Source organism: Mytilus galloprovincialis, chromosome 4 (genome assembly GCF_965363235.1).
Source record: "Mytilus galloprovincialis chromosome 4, xbMytGall1.hap1.1, whole genome shotgun sequence".
Taxonomy (NCBI): Eukaryota; Metazoa; Mollusca; class Bivalvia; order Mytilida; family Mytilidae; genus Mytilus; species Mytilus galloprovincialis.
The window spans coordinates 80,585,306-80,603,947 of record NC_134841.1 but is presented as its reverse complement, the minus strand read 5'-3'; the positions used below and the strand labels follow the sequence as shown (position 1 = coordinate 80,603,947).

Below are 18,642 nucleotides of genomic sequence, written 5' to 3'. Positions count from 1 at the left end.
CTTTATAAGTAAAGAATTGTCACATAAAATAAATACACGGGAAATACCCTCTACGCCCCCTCTGGATCCGCCACTGCCTATAATATATGCCTTCTCATTATATATTCACTATTTAACGGTTTCATGCTGATATTTTCATTTTTTATTTTTTGTGGTAAAATTAATGATTCACTGGTGACGTTGTTTAAACGTGGATGTGACTGTAAAATACTAAAGCAGGTGCTCGTGCGTAACTTCCTGTCAAGAAATTATTATTGAATCGATCGAACTGACAGATCTGATATTCACGCATTTTAAATAGACATTATCAATGGGCAATATAAATGCATTTGATTTCTGAGCTCATTGACCATTTCAGCTTATTTAAACTGTAAACCATATTTGCAAACATTTAAATATGCCAAACAAGAAAGGGCTTCGACTTCCGTCAACATCGGGCGATGGCATGCCACCAGTTGCCGTGCCGGCACCGACACCCCCTCCTCCGGTTGCAGTGCCAACCGTTGATGCTGAGTATGTTTAGTTACTTAACCTGTTACTCAAGAAATATTTTATTTTGTTACATAACTTCTTTTCATATAAATCTCAAAAGACCCTCCTGGGATCTAGTAGTTCATGTACAGTGATACATATCTTGTCAACATTCCACTCGAATCAAGGGGTGTTTGTCTGTGAGCTTATATGAACAGGAAGTGTCTGTATGTACCCGCATTGGGTACACGTAGCCAAATTGGACTTTGTAGGTTACATGTATCAGCAACCGATTTTATGTTAGCCCAGACTGTCATATGATCAGGAATGCAACGCAAAAGATACACAAAAATTGTCAGTTATTTCCTGATTTTGTGAATTCAGTGAAAATAATTGCAAATAATATATCTTGATTTGTATTAAATGTAAATGCACTATAAAAGAATAAAATTATACTGAATATTAAAATTTGAGGGAAAACAATGGTGAAAATTATTTCTAATAAAATTCGAAACAGAAATGAAAAATTTAAAATATCTTAAATGACTAAAAATTAATTTTGAGTGTATATATACACAATTTAATGTAATACGATAAAATTCAATATGTCTAAAACTAGACGCATTTGATAATTTATCCATTCAGGACTCTGGATTTATCATTTGCTAATTCTACTGTTCCACCTGAAATATTTCAGGTCTTCAAATATAGGTTTAACTGCTGAACTGTAGCTCTTAGGTCCTTATGTTATTTTTTTACTATTTGCAGACCTGAACTGTGGCTACGGTTCCACAGCTAATATAGGTTAAAATTACCTTATTTTGTTTCTGTTTTTTTACTTGTTTGTAATTCCTTTTCAATTTGATTCTCATCTAAATAAATAAATATTCAAAAATTAACCAGGATCATTTCTACAAAAGCGTAATAGGGATGTACAATGTAGTTAAATAAAATCGGCATTGATCTTTTCAATCATTATCGAAACTTTGTCATTTCAAATCTTAAAATCTGTGAGAAATAAATTTTTCACTTATTGTGATAATTTCTGGGGATATTTCACATTTTATTCCTGATCTAATGACATTAAATTATAAAACCAGAGGCAGGTATGCGTAGCCTACGAAGGCCAATTTGGCTACATGTACCCTCATGCGGGTACATGTACGTGCAGACAGTGCCATTTGAATAACCAGTTTTCTTGCAAAAGGTTGTGGTTCCACATGGGCTAGGTTTTTCTCTACCAATTAAAACTGACTTCCATGACACAGCCTACCGTGTAGATATAGTGATATACATGTATAATCTTCAAACGCCACAACAATAGAGGTAACGCCAATGAAACATGAAATTTTACTTTTAATACATATTTGTGACTTTTAAACGTTGATTTATAAATAATATTACATTGTAAGTATGTTATAACTTGAAAATAATTTATTAAAGCAGGTAAGTTAAAAAAATGACATTATGATTTAGTTGATTAATCCACATGGCGACCAAGGAAATTAGAATCAGAATACTAAAAGACTGATTGCATATAAATGATCGCCCAATGTGTTCAATTTGAACTACCGAAGTGGACCCCTCAATTGTAAAAAAAAAAAAATGTCGAGACTTGAAATGTATTTTATTTAACATGTTTGTATTTACAGACAACAAAAATCTGATTTTACAGTTCTCTCCATGTTTTTGTACATGTTTTACATAATAAAAAATGGCACTTAAACTAAAAGGCATTAAGAGAAAATATTTCCATAAGGTCCAAAAAAGCACGGGTATGTGGTTGTCCTTCTGATAGGCCCTGTGTCTGAATAAGGGAATAGAATAACAATTGTTAACATGGTTAATTTGAATACAAATGTATTTTCATGATTCAGATTGTACAAAATTGTATTGTAGCAGGAATTACACATCATTACACAAGGTATTTGCTTCTATTCATAATTTATACAAAATTATTATTATGCACCAAATTTTTATACAACCGCAAAAATTGAAAATTTTCTGGTCGTATATTGGTATCACGTTGGCGTCGTTGTAGTCATCTTCGTCCGAATACTTTTGGTTTTCAGATTGATTTTGGAAGTTTTGGTCCCAACAGTTTAGGAATTAGGGGCCAAAAAGGACCCAAATAAGCATTTTCTAGGTTTTTGCGCTATAACTTTAGTTTAAGTTAATAGAAATCAATGATATTTTGACACAAAGTTTATGACCACAAAAGGAAGGTTGGGATTGATTTTGGGTGTTTTGGTTCCAACTGTTTAGGAATAAGGGGCCAAATAAGCATTATTTTGGTTTTTGCACAATAACTTCAGTATAAGTTAATAGAAATCATTGAAATTTAAACACAAGATTTATCAACACAGAAGGAAGGTTGGGATTGATTTCAGGAGTTGAGATCCCAACAGTTTAGGAATTAGGGGCCAAAAAGGGGTCCAAATAAGCATTTTTTTAAACACAAGGTTTATGACAATAAAAGGAAGGTTGGGATTGATTTTGGGAGTTTTGGTCCCAACAGTTTAGGAATAAGGGGCCCAAAGGGTCCAAAATTAAACTTTGTTTGATTTTAACAAAAATTGAATCCTTTGGGTACTTTGATATGCTGAATCTAAAAATGTACTTAGATTTTTGATTATTGGCCCAGCTTACAAGTTGGTCCAAATTGTGGTCCAAAATTAAACTTCGTTTGATTTCATCAAAAATTGAATAATTGGGGTTCTTTGATATGCCAAATCTAACTGTGTATGTAGATTCTTAATTTTTGGTCCCGTTTTCAAGTTGGTCTACATTAAAGTCCAAAGGGTCCAAAATTAAACTAAGTTTGATTTTAACAAAAATTGAATTCTTGGGCTTCTTTGATATGCTGAATCTAAACATGCACTTAGATTTTTGATTATGGGCCCAGTTTTTAAGTTGGTCCAAATCAGGATCCAAAATTATTATATTAAGTATTGTGCAATAGCAAGAAATTTTCAATTGCACAGTATTCAGCAATAGCAAGAAATCTTCAATTGCACAGTATTGTGCAATAGCAAGAAAATTTCAATTGCACAGTCTTTCGCAATAGCAAGAAATCTTCAATTGCACAGTATTGTGCAATAGCAAGTATTTTCAATTGCACAGTATTGCGCAATATCAAGAAATATCTAATTGCACAATATTGCGCAATAGCAAGAAATTTTCAATTGGAGTTATCTTTCTTTGCCCAGAATAGTAGTTGAATCAACTTAAATCATTGTTTTATACAATATACAATGTATATTCACTTTTACTACCATATGATAAATTAAAACAATCTTTACCATTCAGTGATAACAAGTACTTTTTTTTACATTTTAATATTTTATGATGTATTTAAATGAGTAGTTATTGTTGCAAATTCCATTAGTAATTTGAATTGAGATCAGTTTTGGATTATTTGAAATAAGGGAAAGGGGGATGTGAAAAAAAAATTGGGGGGGGGGGCAATTTTTCTCATTTCAGATTTCATAAATAAAAAGAAAATTTCTTCAAACATTTTTTTGAGAGGATTGATATTCAACAGCATAGTGAATTGCTCAAAGGCAAAAAATGAATTTTAAGTTTATTAGACCACATTCATTCTGTGTCAGAAACCTATGCTATGTCAACTATTTAATAACAATCCAAATTTACTTGCCCCAACTGTTCAGGGTTCAACCTCTGTGGTTGTATAAAGCTGCGCCCTGCGGAGCATCTGGTTCTTATCTTCTATTCAGTGATTTTCATCATCATGATTTGATATCATGTAAATGTTTTTTTAAAGAAAACCAACAAACACAGGTACAGCAAGTATGGAAGCACTTGCTTTAAAGCTTAAAGAACTTGATATAAACACACAGCAAAGAGAGAGATTAGAAATGTTTCTTACCCAGAAACAGCAAGTAGGGGAATTAACTCCTGATGACTTTGACAAACTTGGAGAATTAGGGGCTGGAAATGGAGGAGTAGTACTTAAAGTTAGACACATCCCATCAAGCTTAATAATGGCTAGAAAGGTAAGGATGTGTGTAAAAAACTATTGAAAGCTGATCATTATTACAAATTGTTGTTCAAAGGTACCATTTGACCCAGATTCCAAGTTTTACAGCTGTTTGTCTGAACATAGTTGGTTCAATGATTATGGACTTCTAATTTTGGTTTTTAATCTGATAATGAACTATCAGTGCTATATATTTAGATTTAGGGGTTCTTAGCATCTAATTAAGTCTTTTCCTGACTAAAAAGGTCCAGATTAATACATTTCTGTACACTAATTGGGTCTTTTTACATGTATTAGGTAAGAAATACCAGTATCACACAATATCCTATTATGACTAGAATTATCAGAATGGTTAAACCTTTGAAATGTCAGATTTTAACATAAAAATATAGATAAATTCTTAAACATCTGATTATGGTTTGGTATGATCTGTTATTTCATTCTGCTTTAAATTTCCAAGTGTTCTGACTAGGGAGAGATATGACTGCGCTTTTATGTTTTCTTAATCACAGTTCTAAAATGATTTTAAAAAAAATGTTTCGTAGGTACATGTATGTAACAAAATCTACCTAAAGGCTATATCCTATTACTGGTACATGTATGTACAAGTATTAAAAAATCTGACACCAATGAAAATGCAGAAATAGCAGTATTGAATGATATTGAATTATGTTTTCTTCTAGTTAATTCATCTAGAAATCAAGCCAGCAGTTAGAATACAAATAATTCGAGAGCTAAAAGTTTTACATGAGTGTAATTCACCATTTATTGTTGGTTTCTACGGTGCATTTTACAGTGATGGAGAAATCAGTATTTGTATGGAATATATGGTAAGTTACTGGGGTTATCTAGAGAGATTTCAAATTTCAGAAAGACATCAATGCACACAGTAATATTTAAGAGATACAGCTCAGTAATTTCATACTTATGCTTGTACAAAAACGTATTGAAGACATCTACTGTGGTGTATGAGTAAACTTACACAATTAATTCTAAAATATTTGGATCAGCATGACTGATATCTAATTAATGCTTGATTGGTTATTTTAAGTTCTACAAATGTATATACAGATCCAAGAAGTAGCTTTTGTAGGGATACGTTTCATTTTGTATTATTTAATGCATGCAATGTATTTTTTACAAACTAGTTATCCATCATTTTAGCAATGAACTAATTCTATGTTTTAGGATGGTGGTTCATTAGATTTGATATTAAAGAAAGCTGGTAGAATACCAGAACCTATACTTGGAAAAGTAACAGTAGCTGTAAGATTTTATTATATATTGTGTCACTGAGTCTTTTAAGCTAAGAACATGAACACATAAGGATTACTTCCTTCTTCTTGCATCTTTGTCCATGTTGTCTGTGTTGTCTTTGTTGTCTTCGTCACACTGTCGTAATCTGCAATTCCTTGAATACAGCTTGACAGAAAGCAAACCAACTTGCTTAGATTCTTCTGTGAAGTACATGACAATTCTGCTCTGCTCTTGCTATATTTATAATTTTGATCAAAGTTGCTCATACTAAGACAATGCCTTGTCCCTTTCTGCTTGTATTATTTTTAGATTGCAGGCGAAACACCTACTGGTAGTCCGTGGATGACTCACAGATTTTCTATATTAAAAGGATTTTTCAGTTACTCTTGAAATAAAAGTATTTGTATAGCTGTATATCATTTACAAAAATGTACATAGGTCATGCAAACTATAAACATGACACTTGTTGCATTGCACAAAACATTATATTGGTTGAAATCTAAAAAGCTTGGTTTTCTTCTTTTGCTTGATTCAGAAAGATAATCAAAACTTCATTGTAACATTGAACAAGGGCATAAAACATAGGATTTTGAAAAAAGCCAAGAAATTAAACAATGAGAAAGAATAGATATTGAGACACTAGACAAAATATTCAAATAAGTGAGCATTTTGGTAAAATACTGAACAAAAAGATAGATGAATCATTTTTTTTCTAATCATTCATATATTTTTGCATTTCTTTGCTTTCAGGTTTTAAAAGGTCTAACATATCTTAGAGAAAAGCATCAAATTATGCATAGAGGTACGACATTTACATTTCTTTTTGAATGATAGATGAGGAATAGTTCAGTCTTTCTTGATAAACAACAACTGTATATAAAAAAGAAGATGTGGTATGATTGCCAATGAGACAACTCTCCACAACAGACCAAATGACACAGAGGTTAACAATTATAGGTCAACATACAGCCTTCAACAATGAGCAAAGCCTTTACCTCATAGTCAGCTTTAAAGGGCCCTGTAATAACAATGTAAAACAATTCAAACAAGAAAACTAACGACCAAATTCATGTACAAAAAAATGAACGAAAAAACAAATATATAACACAAAAACAAACGACAACCACTGAATTGCAGGCTCCTGACTTGGGACACAATGTTAATTTAAAGACAAGGGCATCATTATGTGAAGGCTATATCTCAGTATCAAACATGGTCCTGCGTTTATTATCTTAAATCATAACCCAAGGGCATTCATCCTCTTTCTAAGTAGAGGAAACGCATGCATATATGTTAATATAAATAATACTGGTATGATTGCCCATGAGATGACTTTCCACCAGAGACCAAATAATAAAGAACTAAAGGTCAATGAGCATTACCAATTTCACATTTAGTAAGTAAGCTGTAAAAGGCCCAAACATGTAAAACAATTAGAACAAGAATAATAACAGCTTCATTTTATTTACACAGCAATTAATGAAAAGCAAATATGATGTAAGGCAAAAATTGACAACCGTTGAAAGTATTAGTCTTTAGGAAAAAACCTTGAATTAAAATTTAGATATTGCTATGAATAGAGATCACTAGCTATATTTCATTTTGCTTTCTATTCCAGATGTTAAACCATCTAATATTCTAGTAAATGGAAGAGGTGAAATAAAGATTTGTGATTTTGGTGTCAGTGGACAGTTGATAGATTCCATGGCTAATTCATTTGTAGGAACAAGATCTTATATGTCTGTAAGTGGTTATTCTCATGTCTAGTACTTTGAGTTAATTGCATCAGAAGTAAGCTAATTTTTTTCAAAAGAAGAATTAAACATAGGTTCCAAATATCATGAATGAAAACCTTTCAAATTTGAAAACAAGAAAGTTTCATAAATCCTGGATATCAATGAATTTTGTGTTTCTCAAATACAATTTTTTCGCTTCTGTAGATAAAAAAAGATACCTTGAAAAACATATTGTATAAACTACTGTAATAAACTTATTATATATTTCAATATGTTCAACAAATAAGTAATAACTAAATCATCTGGCAAAATAGTTTATCACTTTTGAAATATTAATATTTATAAATATTATTTTCCTGTAGGGAAAAATGGGAAAATTATTACTTAAACACAGCAAGATTAACAACATAAAATAATTAAAATATGTAAATCTCTGTTCAGGAAAAGTTTTTTAATATATCTGATATAGTCATAGAATAATGTTATGTCTAACATTGACTAGCTTTTTAACATGGTCTACTTTTTTTTTATCACAGTCAATGCACAGTATTCTTGTAATTTGGCTGATGCTCAATTTTCAATTAAACCTGTATGATAATAATTTAAAAATATACATTATTTGGATGCATTAATCTGAAAAAAAAATATCCATTGTTTCAAAGGCTTCATTAAACATTTTTATTTGTAGTAGACAACAAAAGTTAAATTTTACTTTCTTTCTGTAAATCACGTTGATGATGCAGACCATTGCTCTATGCTCTCACATGAATATTCTATTTATTGACTAGTTAAAATCATACTTTCTTCAGATTCAACAACTGCTGCGTAGGCCGTCAAACAATTGAAGCTTCTTCCTGAAATAAAAAATTTTACTCCTTTCCAAAATTAAAAAAAAAATAATAATCTAAAAGCCTTCTAACAGAAACTATATATTTTTTTTTATTTTAACAGCCAGAGAGATTACAAGGCACACACTACTCAGTACAATCTGATATATGGAGTATGGGTTTGTCCATAGTAGAAATGGCTATAGGGCGTTACCCTATCCCACCCCCTGATTCTAAGGACTTGGCCAGTATATTTGGTGATAAAGCCATGGAGGAACATTTAGAGGCAACAAAAACAGGAAAACCATTAGTAGGTAGGTCTCGCAGACATCAATTCTTTAAAATGGTGATATGAATTGAATGTCTCAAAGGTCAATGTAAAAGGTCATTTATCAGTTTTCATTTAAGTTTGATAAACTGCTATTGCAAAAACAGAAAACATTTACATTTATAGTATACTACTTCAAATCATATAATGGGTCAACTTTTTGTAAACTGTTAATGGTTAACCAAGATTCTAAAAATGATTAAAGAATAAAATTGGATTCCCTTAAAAAATGCTCATATGGGATGGTTGATTTCCTGAGAAATTGTGGACACCATTATACACTTACTGTTGACTTGTTTAAGTGATGCACTGTGTATCGTATCTTATTTAATAATGTCGATCATAAGATATAAGAAGTTTGGAAGGAATCCTAGCAAACACAATACAAGCACATCTTATTTCTGAACCTTTTACAATCCAGGTTGAACCAATATTGAAAATAGAAATAATAATTAATTGATGTTTAATAGCATTGGGATTGAAATATTACAGTCTTGTGGTGCCCTAATGCAATAAACTTTGGGAAGCACCCTCAGTAAGGAGCCCTTGCAGCATTGGATAAGTTGAATGCTGTTAAAATTTGTTAAATTGGTGATTTGTCAAAGCAACCAATCCATTTATGGGTTAAATACTGTAAACCAACTTATTTACACCATTTATTTTCGCGACTTTCGCAAGTAGAAAATTAACGTGAATATAAATCATCACGAATATGTAAAACTTGGATAATTCCTTATTAAACTTCATCAAGTAAGTCAGAAAATCACAAAATTAAATAGCCACAAAGTGGTCTAGAAAGGGTTAAACATGAAATTAAATAGCTACAAAGTGGTCTAGAAAGGGTCAAACATGAAATTAAATAGTCACAAAGTGGTCTAGAATGGGTAAAACATGAAATTAAATAGCCACAAAGTGGTCTAGGATCGGTAAAACATGAAATTAAATATCCACAAAAATAAATTGGTTTACAGTACCCATTATTGTTTATTTTAACAGTGTCCTGGAAGCTAGACTTGGCATGTCATTTCTGGTGTTTGCAACATAAAAAAAGTTACAATTTTTTATTTTGTTTTATACAGGGGAGACATATCTGTGTCAACATATTATAGGGTTTTGATTTGTATGGGGGGAAATATATCGCTGAAAACAGTTAATATGATTAAGTATTTTATTACTTTATATCTTTCTAGACAAAGAAAGTTTTTGAAATGTATTACAGTAATATTATTTTAAGAACAATAAGAAATATGGATAAAACTTATAAGTATATTAATTATGGTGTAACATTATGGTGACTTTCAGCTTGTCCAGGAGATTTTCAGGTCATAACAGGTGAAGGTCCATTACCTATGGCAATATTTGAACTACTAGAATATATTGTAAATGAGGTAAACATGTCCACAGGCTGTGTGAGTTATCTCCCCTGTTTAACATCCAATTATATATGTCAGCCATTTTGTTTGTGTTCACAGAGGTAAAAATGTCAGATTTTTGAACTCTTTATTTTAATTTATTAATTTATGAAAATATTTGCCTGAATTAAGAGTATTCATTATTTTAATAATTTTCATAAATATTTGGTTGAATTAAGTTTTATTTATCACCTTTGAATTAAGTTTTTGCCTCTGAGTTCAAATATTACATTACCTTTATATTTATTCAATATATATATATTTATGGTTTATTTCTGACAATTATTATTTCACTGTTGCTGGTTTATTTTGTTTATTTATTATATTATTTGTTTTATTTTGCAGAATCACCTTGTTTATTATTATAACTATGGATATATGGTTAAAATTAAATGTTAATTTCAAATTTCTATAAAGATAAAAGCATCTTGGTTTAGAGCTCATTTTAATTATTTTTCAAACTGTCAGTTGTCTCAACATTTTATAACAGGTTATCTTTTATTAAATCTCTGTTTTCAAATCTGTAATTTTTTTTAAAGGAAAACATTTTTTTAAATCAAAAAAGATAAATTTTATTTGGAATATATTATAAAGTTAAAATTACAGTGAAAAGAAAAAAATATTTTCATTGAAAAAAAAAGAAGTTATACAATCTTAGATGCCATTCATCTCATTTTTTCACAGCAGAAATATAAGATTAAATTTAAGGAGTACTCTTTATTTTATGTCTATATATTGTAAATTCATTTGTATAATTTATTTATAAAACATTATTTCCAGGTTGTTTATATCTAGTGCTGGGGTCAATGACTTCAATATCAAATTATACAATTTTATTTTACCAAAACATTTTGAAAATTTGGATGTAATTATTTTTATCAGATACAAAAAAATCTACACAACAGAATTGCACCGATTTGTAAATTATTATTTCCCCAATCTGATCCCAGCATGCACTATTTTGTTGTTTCTTTCAGGGGAGATAACTCTTTGCATCGTCTATATTGAAATCAGTGTTTATGGCGCTTTGATGATTGGATGTTTGCTTTACAATCTACTAATAACTATCTGCTTTTAGTAAACAGTTTTTTGTTATCATACATGTTCTTATTTTTTGTTTTATTTTTGTGTTTTTCATTCTATGCATTTTAGGAACAAACCGAAATAGTTTTAACTTCCCCACACCGCCTGGCAGTGATGGGCCTCGGCCAATGGCCATATTTGAGCTTTTAGAATACATAGTAAATGAGGTATGTTAAGACTAACGGTAAACGCAGAGGTAGAGTAGCAGCGGACTAGTGCTAACAAGGTGTAATTATGTTCATGTTGCTTTGGCCTCTGTTTTCATTTTAGTTATGTCGCTTGAATTCATTTTTTTGTCAACATGCAACCATAGAACTTTCTGTTTGTTTTACATTTCCGAGTTCATTTGATGATAGTTACCCCTTTAGTTAGTAAAACCCTCCCTAAAATGTTTTATCTACAGATATAACTGGATGACCAATCAACAGTTCCTTTCACTATATAAAGTTTTTTGGATGAAACTTAAACAGAAGCTGAGCATCATAGTAACGGAATTAACAGTGCGAGAGAAATGGGAAATACATGTATGTAATGGAGAAATTGACAGTTTTGTAGTATCTTAGAATTAGTTTTCTGAAGATGGTGTTTTTAAAAATGACTGAATACTTAGGTGGGAATCTTTGAGTTTTATTCAATCTTATTAATTTCAAGGCTGTCATCCATCTGGTCCTGATGATTTTAGTTTAAACAATATAGGAGAAAGGGGAATAAAATAAAATACAGAATTTATAACTACTGGGGTGTTTTGGATGAAAAGATTACTGATTTGTTTTTCTTCAATGTAATTAGCAAAAATCAGGCTATTATTGACAGGTCCTCTTTAGAATTGTTTCACATTTTTATGTTGGGCTGTTATATAGCTCTTTGTTTGAAAGCAATGTAATAACACTTAGTTGTTCACATTCTTGTCCTTTGATCTTTGGTGATTAGTTGTCTCATACCATATCTTTTTATGCCCCACCTACGATAGTAGAGGGGCATTATGTTTTCTGGTCTGTGCCTCCGTTCGTCCGTCCGTCCGTCTGTGCCTCCGTTCGTCCGTCCGCTTCAGGTTAAAGTTTTTGGTCAAGGTAGTTTTTGAAGAAGTTGAAGTCCAATCAACTTGAAACTTAGTACAATTGTTCCCCATGATATGATCTATCTAATTTTAATGCCAATTTATAGTTTTGACCCAAATTTCATGGTCCACTGACCATAGAAAATGATAGTGCGAAGTTCAGGTTAAAGTTTTTGGTCAAGGTAGTTTTTGATGAAGTTAAAGTTACATCAACTTGAAACTTAGTACACATGTTCCCTATGATATGATCTTTCTAATTTTAATTCCAAATTAAAGTTTTGACCCCAATTTCAAGGTCCACTGAACATAGAAAATGATAGTGCGAGTGGGGCATTCGTGTACTATGGACACATTCTTGTTTTATAGAAAGATTTTTACCGGTAACTTTTGTTATCATATCTATCTTGATTCTTTTGAAAGGTCATTTTGTTCTTTTCTTTGTCATTTTCTTGTTTGTACTGGTTTATTTGTATAAAGCAGCTCTATATACATTGCTTTATATATTAGCATTCTGTGGAAACAGAGGTCAAGATTATAAATTATACTGGTCATCTGCTCCTAACATACCTCTATTAAGTAGATCCATTAGAACTTGTTTTGATGTTTTATGTTACTATTGCAACACAGAAGTTGTGGATAATTATAAAGGCAAAGCAAAACTTTGTTTGAACAAAGGTAAGTGACAATTGTAGTTAACAACAGGTAATCTAAAAAATCACACTTCAAAAATAAAATGGATAAGCCATTCTTAATTTGTTGTTACATATTATTCTTATAATTTATTGTTTACCTTATAACATTCAAATATAAGAAAAAACTAGAAAGACCAACTTCCAATTCATGTCTATTGAAGGTTTGATTTTAAGAGATCACTCATGTCCCTAGGTGGCAGGAAAAGAAATATCAAAATACATTATCGTTGAATTAAAGTGAAGTAGGATTTCTTATGCAGCGGCACAGCACATTGTTATACAGAGACCATTTTTCAATTTCTTTGGAATATATTGTCTTGATTTATAGCGATTTTGAAATGGCTGAACTAATGGAAATGAAATTCAATCTTACTGGAAAGTATCATACAAATTAATTGCAACAATGTCAGATAAGGGGTCAACGGTTATCCAGTTGTTGTCATTGAGAGCTATCTGCCTTAATTGTTTGTCTTGTATTTTAAGTATAAATCTGGCTGTAAGGATTACACATTTTGTCATTTCAGGCCCTCAATAATTGACTATAGTTATGGGTAATGCTCATTGTTGAGGGCTTAACAATTATTGGCAGTTGTTGTCATTACTGTCCTTTAGTCTGTGATGGATGACTGTCTCATTATTACAGCTCCTTATTTTCATACCTGTCTTTCTGAAAATCTCTCACCATTCAGTGTTACTGTATTTATTCTCTCTATCGTTTTATTTTATTTGTTCTCCCCATTTGTGTTCAATTCTAAATATTTTGTTGTTCTGTATGATTTGATATAGTAATGGTTATCACATAGATATATAACGAGTACAAAATATGTATATAACATAATCTTTGAAAGTACAGTGTAACTAAATAGCCATCTTGAAACAATCAACTCTGTATTCCTGTATTGACTTTAAAAAGGAAGCTTATGGATCATAAACAATATTAAAATCATCTTCTGTATGGAAAGGTGTTTCAGTTTTTTAAGGTAAAAAGTAACTATGAAATTAAATGGAAAATGAAACATTTTTCCTCAAACTACAGAAATAATATAAATAATTTATAGCTATATAACAGGTATTGTTAATTATAGAGAATTAAAAAAAAGAAGATAGAAGGCAGTATAAAGAAGTATAATACATATATTAGTTGCTTGAATTGATGTATAGAGTATCCCAATTCTTTATTTTGGATCAGGAAATAATATTGGTGATAGATAAAGGTTGACAAACATTTTTCATTTATATTATGTAATATTTATTTTATCACAATGAATTTGGAGCACCTTTTGTGTCCATTTGTACCTTTTAATCTGAATACTAAAAAATGAGTAATGTTTCTTATTAAAGGGCTAGGTGTTGTAATGGTCTTATTTATCCTCCAATTTTAAATCATTAATTTCATTACAAAAAAATGTTTTGATCTGCTAAATATTTGATGTTGATTGTGCCCTCATGACAAGAACCATGAATTGTTGCTAGAAATCTTTGGTATTTTAGGACCTTATCAAACCTACTCCTTGAAGCATATAAAATATGGGATTAGATGTACCCGGTAGTAATCCTGAAATTTAAAAAATTAATGGGTAAAAGAAAGATAAAACTTTTTCATAGATTTCCTAATGTTTTTTCTCACTACCTTTCCTATCACACTGAAAATTTTACTGCACATAATTTTGTATAATTTGATTTATTTTTACTTTAACCTAAATTATTTATTTACCTTTCTATTTTTGAAATGAATTATGAAATGTTATAAGATTTTGTTCCAATGTAATTGTAGTTTGTGCCATTTCAGTTTTAAATTTCCAGTGGGTAGTCATTTCACGTATACAAATTTTGGTGGATTGAGGAAAACTTTCATTTACTTAAATAATTGATTTTGTGGTTTGGCCAATCTCTGCATCCAAGCCTAAAAAATCTGTAATTTGTTAAACACTTTGGTTCACATGGACCCACGAAATCCACAAAAATTCTTATCCGACTGTCGGACAAATAAAAATTAATCCACAGAATGTAGAATTATACAGTCCAAGTTAAACATCTTGTAGGTCATCTACAGAACGTCTGTAAATTGGAAAATCTTTGTTTATAATTCTCCTGCATTCAAAAATATATAATAGACGTCTTAGTATAGATAACAATATATAATTATCTTTCCAGCCACCTCCTTCATTGCCAAAAGGAAAGTTTTCTGATGAAGCCATAGATTTTGTAGATAAGTGGTAAGTTTTTAGTAATAAGTTGAATAGCATTGTGTTTAATAAAACGTAAATATTCATTGATATGAACACAGATTATTAAGTTTAAGGGAAGGATTGAGATATTAAGAAAACAGTCTTTCTTAAATGTTTTTTTAACAGTGGGCAGAAATGTTCAAAATGTTGAGCCATACCTACCGGTACTGTCCATTAGCACAAAAACTTTTCAGGCAACTTCTAATAGGAGTAATTGCCTTTTAAATAAGATTTTTCCTTATTTTTTTTAAATTGCCTATTATCTTGTAACCTAGAAAAGAGAAAAACACTTAAAAAGGAAAAATGACGAACAGGAAGATCTAAATAATTATTGATATGTCTAAAATTGTTGGTCGACTCCCTATAAGGATGATTCCCTGGGAATGACAACTGTCACATTTTTGCATTTTGACCAGAACTATAGAAGATAAATCATATCATTACTGTTAAAAGCAAGATCAACAAAAATTAGATCTTGTGAATTATATTCTAGTCTTAAATGTCCTTTGACCTTAGACAAGAGGTAAGAAAACAGGGTCATTTAAAACTAATGGGAAAAAAAACACATTTTGTTATTTAGCAACAATTTGCATATAGTAAAGTTGACCGATTGAATTTTGTAGATCAAAAACAAATCTTAAGCATACTGCAAAAAAAAAGTTATTAAACTGAATACCAGCATAACGATTTTTAAACTGATATTGTATTTATAGTATTTAAAAACTAATTAAAATCAACATTTTAAGTGAAAAAAAGGATAATTTAGGACATTGTATATCAAAATCTTACTTATATTTCAGTTTAAAGAAGAACCCATCAGATAGGGCAGATTTAGCTTCATTGATGGTAAGTTTTTCAATCAGAGTTTCATTCTTTACAGAGAAACAAATAACTTTATCACAGTATTTGCACACTGCAGAAAGGCTTGGCTTTATATATTGGTTTCATAAGTTTATCATTTAGAGATTCTAGTTTAAACAATACAGGAAACATCTTTTAAAACTAAGTGAGGCGACTTGGTTTAATCTGTGTTCCAGTTCTAATTAATTAATCTGGCTGTCTTCCCTTAAGTTTCTATGCAAACTGTAGTCTGTTATCCTTCCTAGTTAATTATTTACTTTGGATTATTGAGGAAATAATTCAGAAACAAAAATCATTTCCAGATGTCCTTTCTGTAATTACTATGAGTTTTGATTTCTATGCCGTATAGTTCCACAACTCCTCAGTGACTTAGTTTAACACGACATGGAACATCTGTTATTAATGTTTACATATTTTACAGGTCCATCCTTTTGTTAAGAAATCAGAAGAGATGGAGGTTGATATTGGCAGCTGGGTGTGTAAAGTAATGAATATAAAACCAGACACCAAGTCAAGCTGAACATATATACAGTCTTACTATTGTATAGGTTGTATCGCCCAGTTCACTGGGACCATGCCCTGTATGGGCACTTTCTAAGATCTGTTTCTCTTATTCCAATCCTACAAATTATAATATATTGATAAACATTGTAATATCAAGGATTTTGGACCATTGACACATTAAAGGAACATAAAAAGCAATGTTACATTTTCAATTTGTCAGTTAAAACATATACAACATGAATTGATACCCCATATTCTTTCTTTTCAATTATATAACCTATCTATTTTTTAATACATACTACTGTAGAACAAAAACATGTTCTTTCTTTATACAAAGGGCAAAGCCAGAGAATTTTATGGATTACTTCCCCTCTACATTCTCTCAGTATTGCATTGGCATCTAGTTGAGTTAAGGTGTCATTACTGGGTATCTCACACATTCCTTATGTTCCCTATGGAACTTATTTACTTGCATGACTTGATACTACTCTGACCAAACTTACTTTAGATGACTTTCTAACAATTTTAATGACAACCTGTGCCATATGATGTAAACCAAGTTCCGTTTTCTGAACAGTGCCAAGCATAATCAGATAGGCTGTTCTTGTGTTAATAATCAGTAAGAGGAAATGGCTTCCATTTTGTTAAATAATATTAAATTATTTTTTTTTTACATTTCTGTAACTCACAGATTGCTGATTTGTGAATCAGAAGTCATATTCATGTATATATATAAAGCAACGGAATAACAAATTAAATATGTCAATGGTTTGTTTTCCTAGGTAATTATATAATGTGTTGATGTTTCAAAGCAAAACAAATGACGATTGAGTGATCAAATATGTGCAAATGAATGCTATATAGTGTATGTACTATTGCTATGTATATTTTCTGGTACAAATGTGATTTATTTAGGAATTAGTATTAATGTAATAATGAACCCTTTCAAGTGTAAAAATCAACCATAGTGAGTGATAAGTTTGTTATTTTACTTATTTGTGGCAAGAAGTATAGATCTGCTTGCCTTTTGTCACTGAGCTGGTAGATGGATAGGTTAACTATTTTATTTTCACTAGGATCTGTTTATAATGTTACATGATTGAACAGATTGAGATAAATATGATTTAAAAAAAAAAAACAACAATATTTATGTTCAATAATATGATATTATTACGTAAGTATTTCTGTATTGGCCTTGTTATTGGTCCGAGGCTTGCTGTATTGGCCTGAGGCGAAGCCGAAGGCCAATACAGCTGGCCGAGGACCAATAACAAGGCCAAAACAGAAATACACGTAATAATATCTTTATTAATTAACTACAGTGTTACAATATTTTCTTAATATCATTTCAAGAGATAAATATTTTTACCTTGAAGTGGAACTATCCAAATCTCAGTTTGTTTCTTTGTATTAGATGCAATACATAATGATCTGGTGCTGTTTCCAGGTGTCTTCAGCATTTTCTCATCTGATGAATTTTTCTACCCTTTTCAGTCACTATAAAGTGTTACAACTTAAATTTAGACGCAACACATAAATAGTTATTGGAAAGGTACTGCCATTGCATGTGTTATGCAGAAACTAATTAAAAATCGATGTGTACAATCGTGAAATTATGAGGTCGTCAAGAAATGAACTTTGTGATAATCTACTCGTTCCCCAAACCTGAAATAGTTCTATCGTCTGCTTTCAAAATACCTTTTAAATGAATGTGACCGTCTTTCGCCTGAAATGTATGCCATACTGACATTTTCAGCATGTTTAAGATCACTAAATGACAACTGCGTCTTCAAAACAACTGTTTACTTTCAGTTTGTGTTTATCGTGACTTTTGATGTAAAATCTAGAGACGTTCCGAATTCCTGCACTTGTGTCAACTCGGCCAATATAGAATAACTCGGCCAATACAGAAAAAAATCTGTATTGGCCGAGTTATTCTGTATTGGCCTAGTTTACACATTATATTGCATAGGCAGTTTTCATCATATTTAGTCCAATAACAGTGTAGTTAATTAATAAAACCAAATATTGCAGTTAGTTGAAGGATAAAAAGTTTAATTTATGTCATTGTATAATAATGTTTATACAATTAACTTGGCTTCCTACTTTTAGGTGAAATGACAACAGTTAAATAAAATGATGAAGAAATAATTAGGATAACAAGAAGACCAGTAATCATTACAATA

General features: G+C 30.7%; 1 protein-coding gene across 2 annotated transcripts; it reads left to right on the top strand.

Annotated features, from left to right (window-relative positions):
- Nucleotides 1-226: 226 nt before the first annotated feature.
- Nucleotides 227-17,616, top strand: LOC143073084 (dual specificity mitogen-activated protein kinase kinase 1-like). 2 transcript variants are annotated; one of them, XM_076248356.1, is made up of 11 exons: nucleotides 227-513; nucleotides 4,256-4,487; nucleotides 5,155-5,301; nucleotides 5,660-5,737; nucleotides 6,479-6,530; nucleotides 7,347-7,471; nucleotides 8,416-8,605; nucleotides 9,922-10,007; nucleotides 15,018-15,079; nucleotides 15,892-15,937; nucleotides 16,374-17,616. In XM_076248356.1, the coding sequence occupies exons 1-11, from the start codon at nucleotides 398-400 to the stop codon at nucleotides 16,470-16,472; spliced, it is 1,233 nt and encodes a 410-aa protein (XP_076104471.1). In that variant the 5' UTR covers nucleotides 227-397; the 3' UTR covers nucleotides 16,473-17,616. The 2 variants fall into 2 exon arrangements, with proteins under 2 accessions (XP_076104471.1, XP_076104469.1); XM_076248354.1 differs by lacking the exon at nucleotides 9,922-10,007 and adding an exon at nucleotides 11,184-11,281 and having other exon boundaries at nucleotides 228-513.
- The last annotated feature ends 1,026 nt before the right edge of the window (nucleotides 17,617-18,642 follow it).

Excerpts from the sequence above, each read along its gene's own strand:
- LOC143073084 (XM_076248354.1), top strand. The coding sequence starts at position 398 with ATGCCAAACAAGAAAGGGCTTCGACTTCCGTCAACATCGGGCGATGGC. Across the intron at positions 5,302-5,659 it reads GTATTTGTATGGAATATATG|GATGGTGGTTCATTAGATTT; the intron begins GTAAGTTACTGG and ends TCTATGTTTTAG. Across the intron at positions 6,531-7,346 it reads GCATCAAATTATGCATAGAG|ATGTTAAACCATCTAATATT; the intron begins GTACGACATTTA and ends TTTCTATTCCAG.